At 39.0% G+C, this 13364-nt stretch overlaps 1 protein-coding gene across 9 annotated transcripts in view; it reads right to left on the reverse strand.

Moving 5' to 3' along the window:
- Positions 1-13364, reverse strand: part of NAV2 (neuron navigator 2) — a 479248-nt gene that overhangs the window by 24648 nt on the left and 441236 nt on the right. For all 9 annotated transcript variants that reach the window (XM_001368048.4, XM_056802030.1, XM_056802028.1 and 6 more), the window contains 5 exons: positions 11799-11952; positions 8999-9161; positions 8145-8245; positions 5294-5389; positions 3114-3282 (listed from right to left, as the gene is read on the reverse strand). In XM_001368048.4, the coding sequence (XP_001368085.2) occupies positions 3114-3282; positions 5294-5389; positions 8145-8245; positions 8999-9161; positions 11799-11952 (683 nt within the window). The remainder of the gene's footprint in view (positions 1-3113; positions 3283-5293; positions 5390-8144; positions 8246-8998; positions 9162-11798; positions 11953-13364) is intronic.

The raw sequence follows: 13364 nt of genomic DNA on the forward strand, positions 1-13364 counted from the left end.
AAGTAAATCATTATAATATAATTCAAACACCAAATACTGTATGCTCTCTCCTTTCCAACACCCTAGTCTAATTCAGGACTTTGTTACATTTTTGCAAAGACTACTGGTTCCTCTTTCTCCAAACTTTCTTTTCACCTATTCATCCTACCATCCTATTTCTAGATTTTTCTTCTAGGAGCACATCTCTGGCCACCAACCCCTATTCTTTCCTTCTCCATCCCAATCTTCCAATAACTTGTTCATGATTGCTACCCCAAGAATAAAGTCCAAACCGCTCAACCTAGTATGCAAGGACATTCACAATTTTGGTCCTAACCTGGAAGCTTACTACTCACAGTCTCTCTACATATACCCCATGCTTCAGTCAAAGTGGACACTCATCATTCCACACATGTTTCATATGTTTTCTTGCCTCTATATCTGGACTCTGCTCTTTCCTCTGCCTTGAATTCTCTACTATTCTCTGATATGAAAATTTCCTCCCCTGCTAGCTGCCTTATTTCTTCATTTCAGGGTAGAAAGCAGAGATAACTGACTCTGCTCTTTCTACACCCAAAGTACTTTTCTTTAATTCTCTCTTGTCATAAGTATGTCATTCTACATTGTGTTAGGTACCTATCTAATCTCTTCTAGTAACTGTATGAGTTCTTTAAAGTCAGGGAAATATATGAATTATATTCTTAGGCTTCTCTGCCTCCTCAGAACCTAAGCACATCTTACATATGAGAGGCTCTCACTAAATGTTTGCTGAATTGTCATGACTAGCTTGGCAGCCTTTTGCCTATGGGTTCCTCTGATCCCGTCTTATGATCCAACTACCCTGGATCATTGGCTTACTAAATGCCTTAAAATGACCCTTCAGAGAATGAGTTCTTGGAAAGGATAGCTCTGAATAACCCAGTCATACTTTGCACCCACTTCCTCCTTCAATTCTTTGCAATCTGATTTCTATTTCTACAACTCTAATGAGAGCACATCCCAAAAGAGAAAGTCTCTCCTTCCATAAAGTATCTCTTCATACCTCCTTGTTGGTAATGGATCAAAGAATTTAACCTTAAAGAATGCAAAACTTTGCTAAAAAACCATAAAAAATGCTAAAAAAAAGTGAAGTGATGATGCCAGGAGGAACAGATTTGATTCATTCAAATTCCAAGGATATACCTTTTCTAGGAAACAGGAGCCTGGGTAAAATAAGATACATCTGTTTTAGAATTGGAGAAATATGGCTTCTCACTGACATTGGGAAATCCCTGCAGTTTATAATGTTGAAATGACTTAATTTTGGAGGAGCCAAGTCTCTCCAGGAGTTGTGTCTAGAAATAATCCTGACTGGGTCAGATCGTAGGATTGTAGATCTTAGAATTGTAGAAACAGATTTGAAAAGGGTTTCAAAAATCACCCAGAGCAACTCCCCTATTTTACAGATGATATAACTGAAGCCAGCATAGAGAAGTGATTTGCCCACGGTAACAGAATTAGTAAGCATCAAAGGCAATGTAGGACTTGAACCTAGATTCTTTAACTCCAAAGTCAGCATTCTTTCCACTGCAACAAGCCTGAACCTTGTATTATGTCTAGGTGAGGGAAGGAAGTGAACAGAATGACTTAGAAAACAAAACTCTCACACTCCTGAAACTCAAGAAACTAAAGAAATAATAATTCTATACACTTTAGATATAACAGATCATTCAGTGGGGATAGTAATAATGATAATTTTAACAGTAGTAATTCATGTTTACCTAATATTCTAAGGCTTATAAAGTGCTTTCCCCGAAATAAACCTATGGAAGAAAATGAATATCATTCCCCCATTTTACGGAAGAAGAAAATAAGGCTCTGAGAAATTAATTAACTTTTCTGTTAGTGAGCACGGTTTTTAAGGGAGGCTAGGATTTAGGCTTCCTATATCCAGGTTCATCTTGTTTTCTACTATGTCTCTATAGCTCTCAGAGATGGGTAAAAATAAGAGGCCCTGGTGCTTTGATAAGGAATATGCCAGTTGAATATGGATAAAAGTCTTCTTGAAAGTAAATCAATGACCGAGAAATTTCAGATTAGCAATCTATTTAGATTTTACCATTTGCCATGGCTCTAGGTACACATGACTTAGGGAAGAGGCTCATCTTCAGGACAGACAGGCTATAATAGCTTCATACCTGATTCCCTGCAGATTGAACTAAATTGTCTGTACTAGCCTGAACATTTTGGGAAGAAATCTCTACGTTTAAAAAAAAAATCCTTGCTTTCTGTCTTAGAATCAATATTGAGAATGATTCCAAGTCAAAAGAGTAGTAAGGGCTAGGCAAATGAGGTTCAAGTGACTTGTCCTGGTCCAGATAAGAAAGGAATTATTTGAGGCCAGATTTGAACCTAAGATCTCCCATCTCCAGGCCTGACACTCTATTCACTGAGCCACCTAGCTGTCCATTTGCACATTCTTCATCTCCAGAAGGCACCAAGTCCAACTTTAATATCATACAGGCTGACGACAACAACAGAACTGGGAATATAGTTTTAAATGAGCCTCGATTGTTCCCCATGACTGAATTCTGATAACAGAAAGTATTCAAGATACCTTTGCACAAAGGCTCATAGATCTAAAACATTTCATTTTAATTTTAAAAATAAATTTGTATTGATACCCTATTGAATCAGAGTAACCTATTGTATATTTTCCCACTGTAATCTAAGGAGCAGGCATTTGGGGCAGATATTCCTATGTTAATTAGTTAAGTCGCATTTCTTCTGTAAGAGGATAAGTTGATGCTCATGTTGTTTTATAAAACCATGGACATCTTTTGTCTCATTTGATTCTTAACATTGGCCTTGGTAGTTCTGCTTTTATTATCCCTATTTTAGAGATGGGGCAATCCCCCTGTAAAACCCATCTTTTTAAAGTCATGAGGCTAATGGGGTCTCTTTGTATCAAATTCCAGCAATAAAACAGTAGCCCTCTGCAATCCTTTGGGATTATTTTAAAGGACTAAAGGCATTTTAAGAACAATTGTAGTGGGGGGGGGGGGAATGCAATTATATTTCCTTCTGCCAAGTGTTAAAATGAGAGAGACAACTAACAAGCTAGGAGCTCTGAACTCTGCATTTGGCCTAATTACCTTTGATAGAAACTGAGATGGTGTTATTCTCTCCAACCAAATAGCCACAGGGTAGCAGCTCAGGAGTCTCTGGAGTGTTGGTCCGTTTGATTTCCCCAATGCTGTATCCTAGAACACTGTCTGAATTCAGGCCCAGCTGACTTGCTGGATCCACATGAATGATGTATTCCTGGAGAAATTTAGGGGAAAAAATAAAGAATGATCAAAGCTCCAGCTCAGATCTGTAGGTGACTCATGTTTTCACTGCGTGATTTATGACCATCTCATCTTCTCTTTCAGACAGTCTGAGTTGAAACAAAACTGTAGTAAATGGAAGACGAGCTGGCTGTCTATAAATGCTTTTGATACTTTTAAAGTTCCTTAAGGCCTTTACAAATAATGATTTATTTGGTTAGCGATGAAAAAAAAAACTCTGACAAGTTTGTGTACATTTAGTCTGGGTTAACTGAGCATGGAAAAGTTAAGTTACTTCTTCCAAGCTCATCAGAGACTTCTAGTTACCAGGGTTGAAAGTGGAGTTGGAGACTGTAGAAAACAGCTTTGGCATGACGCTTTTTTCCTATAAACTCCTCCTATGCATCTGAACAAAGGTGTCTAAACAAGTTCCTGGGATAAGCATTAAGGGGTTGCTTCAGCAAAGATTAGGGCACATGCAAATGGGAGGTCCTCGTACTTTGAAAAGGAAAATGCCAGCTGAGTTTTGATGAGTCTCCTTGAAGGTAGGAAGGAATGATTAAGAGATTTCAGATGAGGAATCAATTTAGATTTTAGGGGGAAGTTTCATCCAAATAGTTATCTTCAGTCCTAGTCCTATGTTCTTTTCTAAGGTGGAATGGAACAATACAGTAACTGAGTTGGCAACACTACTAACACTACTAGATCATTTGAGACTGGGGAAAAGTTTGGTGAGTCCTCCAGGTTTCTTCTTGTCTCCCCCTTCCTCTTCCAGTGAATATTCTGTGGATATTCAGCAGCACCATACTGTCCTGAATCTATGAAGGGTCCCACCAGTAAGGCAGAAGTAGCTTGCAGTTATTTTTGCAATAATGGAAGAAAGTCTAAATTGCTCAGTTTTGTAAACACATAATTTGATAGCTGACTGACCAAAGTGAGGGATGTAATATTTGGCTAAAAAAGAGTTTTCTCTATTTGAAGCTAAATTGTTGAGACCTTGATCTCACAGGTAATGCTAGCTGAGCCCATTTGTAGACCTTTCATTCATTTATTGAACAAGTATTTATTAAGCACCTACTATGTGCCAGGTATTGGACAAGGTGTTAAGATATACGCTGAGATAGCACCTGACCTCAAGGAGTTTAAATTCTATTGGGAGAAGCAACCTGTAGAAAGATGATTAAAAATATGTAGAAAGTATTATCTCAGATGTGTGTATGGGAGGTAAGGGATGAGGAAGGAAGTGGGGAGACGAGAACACTAGAAACTGGAGGAATGAAAATGGGCTTTCTGTATGATGTGGCATTTAGACTAAGCTTTGAAGGGAGCCAAGGATTCTCTGAAGCAGAAGGGAGAAAGAAGCACATTCCAGATTCCAATAGGAAACAATAGGCATGGAGCTAGGAGATGGAATATCATGTAGACTGGATAGCAAGTAAGCAGGAGTGCATGAAGGAAAGTAATGTCCGATAGTTTAACAATAGTAGACTGGACCCAGATTCTGAAGGGCTTGAAATACTAAACAGGAAAGGACAAAAGAGAACCATTGAGAATGGGAGTATCACATTAAGACCTTTTTTAAAGGAATATCAATGTATTGAGATATATACATATGTATATATGTATATCATTGATATATAACATTATATATAATATATTTAATAAAAATAATGATATATTGATAGATAGATGGATATAAAGGAATATCAATGAATATCAATGCAGCATCATGTAGGATGAATTGAAATGTGTTCACAAGGCTATCTCCAAACAGCCCATGATAAACATGGGTAGTACTCTTGCATGCAGTAGGCAGTTAGCAAATGCTTGTTGAGTAAACAAGACACAAAACTCTTATGATTCATCTCCTCAGAGGCAGGAACAGAAACAGTAAGTCAAGACCAATCATAGAGAGGGTGTAAGATATTACCCTCCATATCTCTAAACAAGGACTCCCATCTCTGGCAGCCAATGTTTGATCACTAACACCTTTAGGGATAACTTACTTTGAAGAGTCGTCTAACCACCCCATCCAGCACATCCCACTTGGTCTTGCCACTGACTCCAATGCAGCCAATAAGAAAGAGGTGTGGCCTGGAATCCTAAGGGCAAGGAAAGTAATCAAGTGAAGAACCAGTTATTCATCTTGAGATGGCTCAGCAGAATGTTTAGAACAGTTAGCATGCCACCACTTAGTTGGAAAAAAAAAACAATATAAGAAAACCCTTTACACTAGGATGCCTTCACATAGATCTAATGATTTATAGATTTTTTTTGCCTCTGAAATTGCCTTTCCTTGATCTAAATATTATCAGTATTATTCATGGCACATTTATATGATATTGATAAGTCAGATTAAGAGGTCCTTGAGGGCAGGGAGTCTGGCTTCTCTAGAGTCTACCCAACTGGTCCTCCACGTTGGAACTATCCCTTCAGAACATAATGTCCTTCCCACCTCTTCTTAACCATCTTCCTCTTGCAAAGCTTTCCTTTAAACTCACCTTCCAAACTTCCCCAGAAAATCTTCATGAACAGGCTCCACCTGACTTTCCGGGTAGTTACTTGTGAATAGCAAATCTTAGTTTTTCTTTATCAACTTTTCCTCCTATTAGTTCTGTCACCACAATAATATTATGGAGGGCAAAGGCTCTATCTCTTGCCTTGGTCCCTCTGACCACAGAGCTCTGCCTACAAGGAATGTGGAATAAGTAGCATGCCTGAGTGACCTCATACTAAGAGGGTGTTCAGTTAAGAAAACTTGATCAAATATTGGACAAGTGTATGCCATGCTTGGTTTCAAATACTTAGTATGTTTCAAAGCACACGTGATTCCAGAGTGAGTGGGGACATTTCAGTGTGGTCAAACCAAATCAGAAGAGGGTTCACTGAAGTGTGACAATTTCTTGTATTATCATTGACATTTGCACTCTTTCTGGACCAGATATTTCCCAAAGATCCTTTCCAATCTACAATTCTACACCCAGGGTTATCACCATCGATGCTATTACAGGATCTGCCACTGGGTAACAAATGTAAATGTCTGATTCTCTTGGCAGACAGTGAAAACTTGGGGCACACTGCATACATAGTCTAGGCTGTTACATGATATTGAGCCAAAGTATCAGCAAATGGGGGAAGATGAGATAATTATAAACAGTGTACATTTTCGAAAAACTTTACTCACAGCAACTCTATGATGTTCATAGGCTCCTAGACCTAGAACTTAGTTGGATCTCAGAAACCAACTGTTCCAGCTTTCCAGATAACAAAGCAGAGGCTTAGGAGGGTGACTTACCCAATGTAAAACAGATAGAAAGCATTGCAGACAGGATTTAAACCCCATTTCTCTGATTCCTCATCTCCCTACTCTGCCATGCTACTGGCAGAAATGGCAAGTGTCCTTATCCCCATTTTCCAGACAAAGAAACTGAGATTTAAAGTGCCTTGTCCATAGTTATGTAGCTAATAAATGTTAGGACTAAAACTCAAGTCTTCTGTCTCCCTCAGTAGAGTTGTGAGTTCTTCAAGGAAGAGATTATCTTCTATCTCTTTTTGTATCCCCAGGGCTTTGCAAAGTGTCTGACACATAGTAGACACTTAATGATTTTTTTTTAAAACTTTACTTTCTGTCCCAGTAAAAACTCTAAGACAGAAAGGCAAGGGTTAGGCAAACAGAGTTAAATGACATGCCCAGGGTCACACATCTAGGAAGTGTCTGAGGCCAGATCAGAATACAAGTTGTCCTGATTCCAAGTCTGGCACTCTATCCATTGTGCAGCCTACCTGCCTCTTAAAAAATGCTTATTGAATGCCTGGCTCTAATCCAGTGTTAGTCTCATAATACTGTAATTCTAAAAAAAAATGCCTAAAGTGGGAAGCTGTGAGGTTCTGCTGTAAGACAGCCATTTTACTCTTAATCTAACAGTATACCTATACAAATGTAGACTATTTGTTTTCTCCACAAAGTAGCCACAGCCTTATAGGAGAAAAGACTGTATTCCTTGAAATTCGATTCACTCCACATGATCTCCAAAGATAGGTTCTAGTCAGTGGTGCTAAGAATTGACACATAATAGAAAACAGGGCTATAGCTCATGCCCCGAGCCTCATTTTCGGTCCTCTAAACTTCTGTAATATGTGTCAGGTCTTTCCACCACTGTTTATGAGGGTCCTATAGTATAACTGGCACACTGGGTCAATTTATTTTGGTTCAATTATTTACATGCCTTGAATTTTTCAAATGGGCTTAGTGGGCTTTGAAGTGCTTTCACCATCTGTGAACTTTAGAGACTTTTCAGTGCCTGATGAATGGGTAAAGTTAATTACAATAACTTTAAAAGTATAACATGGGAATAGTTTTGTATTTGCCAGATGTGGAATATTCACTAAAAAAAGGAAAGAGCTTCTTGCTAGTTGTAATTGTATCTAAGTATTTTGTCATCGTATCAAAGTATTTTGTTAGCCCTACTTTGTTAGGGAGCTCATTTGTAGATGGTTTGTTCCATTTCTCTTTCTGACATAGGGTTATTTAAGTATTCTCTTTCCTCTTCTCCTGTCTGGGCAAGTTATAATTCTGTAAATATTTATCCGTCCGTTTAGATTATCTGTGGCATATAACTAGGCAAAAGAGCTCCTAATAATTGCGTTAGTTTAATTTTCATCAGTCAAATCCAATGTTTCTGGGATTGTTGGAGGGGGGCTGGTTAAGAAAAAGACAATGTTAGTAGCAATGCCAAAAGAACCATAAAGCATCAAGGTGATATAGTTTATGATTAAGTCACTAAACTAGGTATTTCTACCTAGGGGGAATGGGAAAGGGCAGAAGGCAATAGGAGCAGGGAAAGGGATCAAACTAACCTCCTTCCATTTCATTTCATCCTGTAAGCTGACAACTATCTTAACATGCCTGCCTCCTTCTTTCCGTGCCGAGCATTCACCAGTGTCATCCAGCAACATGTCTGCGAATGGAAAACACCAACAGCCTCTTTTAGCCACACACGGACAGCGAAGCCGGATTCCTGGCATCACCACGAGGGTGGCAGCAGAATAAATCAGATGGTCGGAGGAAGGAAATGGGACATGAACCAACAGAAACCAATGAGAGAACCAAAGAAATCAAAAGGCTGGTCACGCACTTTTTTTTTTTTTTAGCAGAGAAAGCCTAAACTAAAAAGTCACAGCAGCCTCATGGGAAAAAACAAATAAATGAAATAAATAAAAAAAAGCACAAGCCTTTGTATGTGGAACAGGAAAAAATACAGATCAAAATTATTGATCTTTCCACCAGCCTGGAATCAATTTTTAAGGTGGGAACATCATACAAAGCTATGACCCCAGCAACATGTCATCGTTCTTCATACACGGCATTCATCTTGCAGGTCAGCGTTTGAAAATGGTTCAGAACACAATTCAGCACAGGGCAAAAGCTAAGCTTGGAGCTAGGGGAGTTGGGGGTCGGGGGAAGAATTCAAGCCAAGCATGGTGACATTCTGAAGGCTGGGCTCATGTCAGTGGCCAGCACACACAGATGTTCTCACACACACACACACACACACACACACACACACACACACACACACACACACACACTCCCATGCACTCATACACCCAACACCTTTCACCTTTTACTTTGCTCTGATCTTTTTAGCTCAGGGCTACCTGAGGCAACTGAGCCAGCTGCAGGTCCCATCTTGCCCTGTGGCTCCACTTACCCAGACTGGTTGACTCAGTGAGGTTCAGGCTGTGTTGAGAGAGGCCCAAGGACTGCCTCGGGGAAGATGAGATGGACACCTGGGATGGAACCCGGCTGCAGCTGCCACCATGGTTCTCAGATTTGAGCCTGTCATTCTCAGCTTTTAACTTCTCAATTTCACTCTGCAAAGAATCAAAGGGAAAGATTCCTGTTAGACACATCTAACCTGTGTATCTGTAGGGAAGGATTAAAAAGCTTCTACAATTGCCTCTCCTCTTTTCCAAACTGGCCTCGTCACATCCCATGCATGCTGTAGGGTGCCACCAGCCATTGATCACTTCTTGAAATTCTTGACAAAGACCAACAGGGGCACCAAAAATACTGTATGGCACTCTAAGCCCCTAGCAAACATTTTAGAGTCTTGACAGTTTTTCCATTAGCTTCCTTCAATACTTCAAGGCTCTTCAGTGTCTTGGTGTGGAAACTCTCCTCTGATAATATAACTTGCACTGGAAGTCCCTGTGGCCCCAGAATTTATTCTCCTGCAACAATTTGATGACCCTGTCTGAACTTAGCTAGCTTGGTCCTTAGCCAGCATCCCATTCCCATTCTTGAAGCATTACTCTTAAAATCAAGTGCATTTATAGCCCTTCCTATCCCAAAGGAAAAATAAACCAACAACACAAACCCTACATTTCAGCCTTCTTTATTATGTCCCTTCAAGTAATTTTTGATTCAGCTAAACTTATGTTATTTCTATTTCTCACCTTGTACTGGCTGTGCCCCAAGCCTAGAATACACTCTCCTTTCCACCTTTGCCTCTTGGAATCCCTAGTTTACCTCAAAACTCTTTTTAAATGCTACCTCCACCACGAGGTTTTTCTTAGACTCCACAATTGCTTGTGGCTCTTGTGTGTGTGTGATATTATACATATATAATATAATAACATAAAATATAATAAATGATATATCAATAATATATAAAACATAAATAATAATATAATTATATATTTAGACAAAATAAACAAATACATAAAAATAATAAAATAAACTTAGCATAGTGCCTGGCACACAGTAGATACTTAGTAAATGCTTAATGATTGATTGATTTTCTGCCCAATTCATTGATATAGTTTTTTAAGAATTCATGGTCACAGATGCAACTAGGTGGCTCAGTAGATAAAGAGTCAGGCCTAGAGGTGAGAAATCCTGGGGTCAAATCTGGGCTCAGATACTTTCTAGCTAGGTGACCATGGACAAGTCACTTTAATCTAAAGTGATTAGCCCTTACTACTCTTCTGCCTTGGAACCAATACTTAGAATCAATTCTAAGATAGAAAATAAGGGCTTAAAAAAAAAAGAATTCATTGCTACGAAGCACCAAAGTTGAAAAACTTCAGCCCATGCCCCTGATCCCTTCCATCTAAGTATTGATCAGGACTGATCTTGTTTAGCTTCTGATATCACGGGATTATCAGGATGATATGGCCATAGACCTCCAATATACCAAGGGAACTAAATGACAGAAATGCAAGGGAAAGCTAAATTCAAGATATCTTCTTGTCTAGGGATGTCTCTGTCTGTCTGTCTGTCTGTCTGTCTGTCTGTCTGTCTCTCCCACTCTCCCCAATCCTGGCATTCCTGTTTCCAACTTCCTAATATGCAGTGGTGGCACACCAAGATATGGGCAACTTGCTATCCCACACTCTTGATCATCATGAAAGTGGGTATGGAAATAGGGCTTTTTAGATTCCTTCAGCAGCTAGTGCCTTATCTCTGAGATTATAGTCCATCTTTTCTACATTTAGTTCTTAACATATCCCCATTAGATGTAAGATTCTTGAGGGCAGGGACTATTTTTTCCCCGTCTTTATATTTCCAACACTTAGTTAAATGCTTAATAAATGCTGAAATACAACGATCCAAAACAATTCTAAAAGACTTGTGATGAAAAATGCTATCTACCTCAGCAAAAAAATTGATGGAGTCTGAATACAGATTGAAGCATACTTAAAACCCCCCAAAACTTTATTAATATTATTTTTTGGACTGAGTTTTCTTGTGCAAATGGCTAATATGGACATGTTTTGCATGACTACATGTGCAAAATCTTGCATTCTCAAAGAAAGTGGAGTAGAGGAAGGCAGTTAGAGAATTTGAAACTCAAAATTTTAAAAAATGAATTTTAGAGAGGAGCTAGGTGACTCAGTGGATAAAGTATTGATTCTAAGGCAGAAGGTAGGGTTTTAAGATTTAAAAAGATTTTTTTGTTTACATGTAATTGAGGAAAAAATAAAAATTAAATATAAAATTAAAAAAAAAGATGTTGGGGGGGGGGCAGCTGGGTTGCTCAGTGGGTTGAGAGCCAGGCCTAGAGATAGGAGATCCTAGTTCAAATCTGGCCTCAAACACTTCCCAGCTGTGTGACCCTGGACAAGTCCCTTAACCTTCATTGTCTAGTATGTACCACTCTTCTGCCTCAGAACTAATACATAGTCTTAAAATAAATAATAAAAAAAATAAGATATTTACTGGCTGCCTCCTCACTTCCCTCTCCCATGGGATATCTCTTGACCAAAGTCTAAAGGATTATATAATAAGTTTTTCAGAAGTATACTTATTAATAATAATGTATAATGATAGCATAATATAGTTATAATGTAATATAATAGACTAATAATAAAAGTCAGACTCTTAAGAAAGAGATCAGGGCGGGAAGGACTCTGTGCAGCTAGGACAACCTCAGCACAGTCACCTTGGATATCTATCTTGAAAGCCATTGCAGACTTCAGGAGGACATGCCCTCTACCCATCCTCACCTGCATTCTGTTCATGGCTTCTCGGAGCTGATCGAGCTGGTGGGCTGAGCTGAGAGCTTCGAGGCGGATATCAGTGAGCTTCATTTCCTTGTCCCTCAGCTCATTACGTAACTGCATCACCGTCTCTGCCTCACTATCTGTACATTCAGAAATGCTAGAGAAAAGCAGAGAATGATTAATGGATCTGCTTGCAGAGATTGCTTGGAGCTAGCCAATTTATCTCATTGGATTTCCAATTCAACCAACAGTAAATGAGGAAAAAAATGGATGATGCATGAAGCGTGCTTTGCAAACCTTAGAATACTATGTCAATGTCAGAAATTATCATCTCCATCTTCAGCATCCATACTTGCTGCATGTTAACTATTTGGACTGTTTTTCAAATGTTTTCTGATGGGGGGTTGGAAATGAGAAAAGTGGACTAACAAAAAACAACAATAATAAATTTATGTAGCTTTTATTTTTATGAAATACTTTACACATACTATCTCATTTTGTCCTCACAATCCTGTCAGGGAACTAAGTAAGCTGATCCCCTTTATCGATAGAAAAACTGAGACTAGACACAAGTGAGTTGCTCAAGGTCAGGCAACTAATGAGTCTTTGGGGTGGGATGGGAACCCAGGTTGTCTTCCTGACTCTAAGACCAGGATACTATCTTCTACACTGAATGGCCTCCCATGTAGTAGGATGCTATTGGCTAACACCTGTAATAGGTAATCTTTAATATTTTTAAAGACCAGAGGGCAAACATTCTTGAAATTTTCCATATTTAAGAGCTTCAGCAAGCAGGATGTACTGCGTAGCACTGCTGAGTAGGACTCAATCATGGGTCCAAAGAGGGAGGTTTTTCTGTTTGTTTTAATGAGCAGATGCTTATGACTAAGTAGTTTAAAGGCAATTTTTATTTTCCAAAATCAAAAGAAAAAAATTGAGAAAATGCAGATGTGAAGCAAAGCACAATCCTATTCATGTGCAAGTGTCATTGTTTCTCATTTCTTGAGAAGGTAAAAGAATGACCTCTAGGGTCATCTCCCTCCCACCTTCCAGGTTGAAATAATTTTATGGGAGAAACTTCTTTTCTGGAGCATTGTTGCCTAAAGATTCTAATTAAGGTCTATGGAGTAAGATATGAAATTATAATGTCATCGTTTGAGAAATTTAGCCGAAAAGGGTCTTTCCCCTGCACTTTCAATAGATGAATGGGCATTAGTTCCACCAGCAAATCACAACATTGATCTAAAGAAGGAAATTTCATATCAATTTTCCTTCCTTTAATGTAGTGGGACCCTTGACATGAGGATAAAACAGAACCCCCCTCTCTTTCTCTCTTCTTCTTCCTCTCCCTCTCTCTCTCCCCCCCTCTCTCCCTCTCTTTCTCTGTATCTCTCTCTCCCCTCCTCCCTCTCCCCCCCTTGCATATAAAGCTCTTTACTACATGGTTTCCTACTTTTCTAACCTTAATTAACCATGATTCTCTTTCCTGCATTCTATAGTTAAAGAGGCCATCTTGGTATTCACACATGACATTCCATGTTCCATCTCAAGAATGTACTGCTCCTTCAA

The sequence above is a fragment of the Monodelphis domestica genome, chromosome 6, assembly GCF_027887165.1.
Source record: "Monodelphis domestica isolate mMonDom1 chromosome 6, mMonDom1.pri, whole genome shotgun sequence".
NCBI lineage: Eukaryota > Metazoa > Chordata > Mammalia > Didelphimorphia > Didelphidae > Monodelphis > Monodelphis domestica.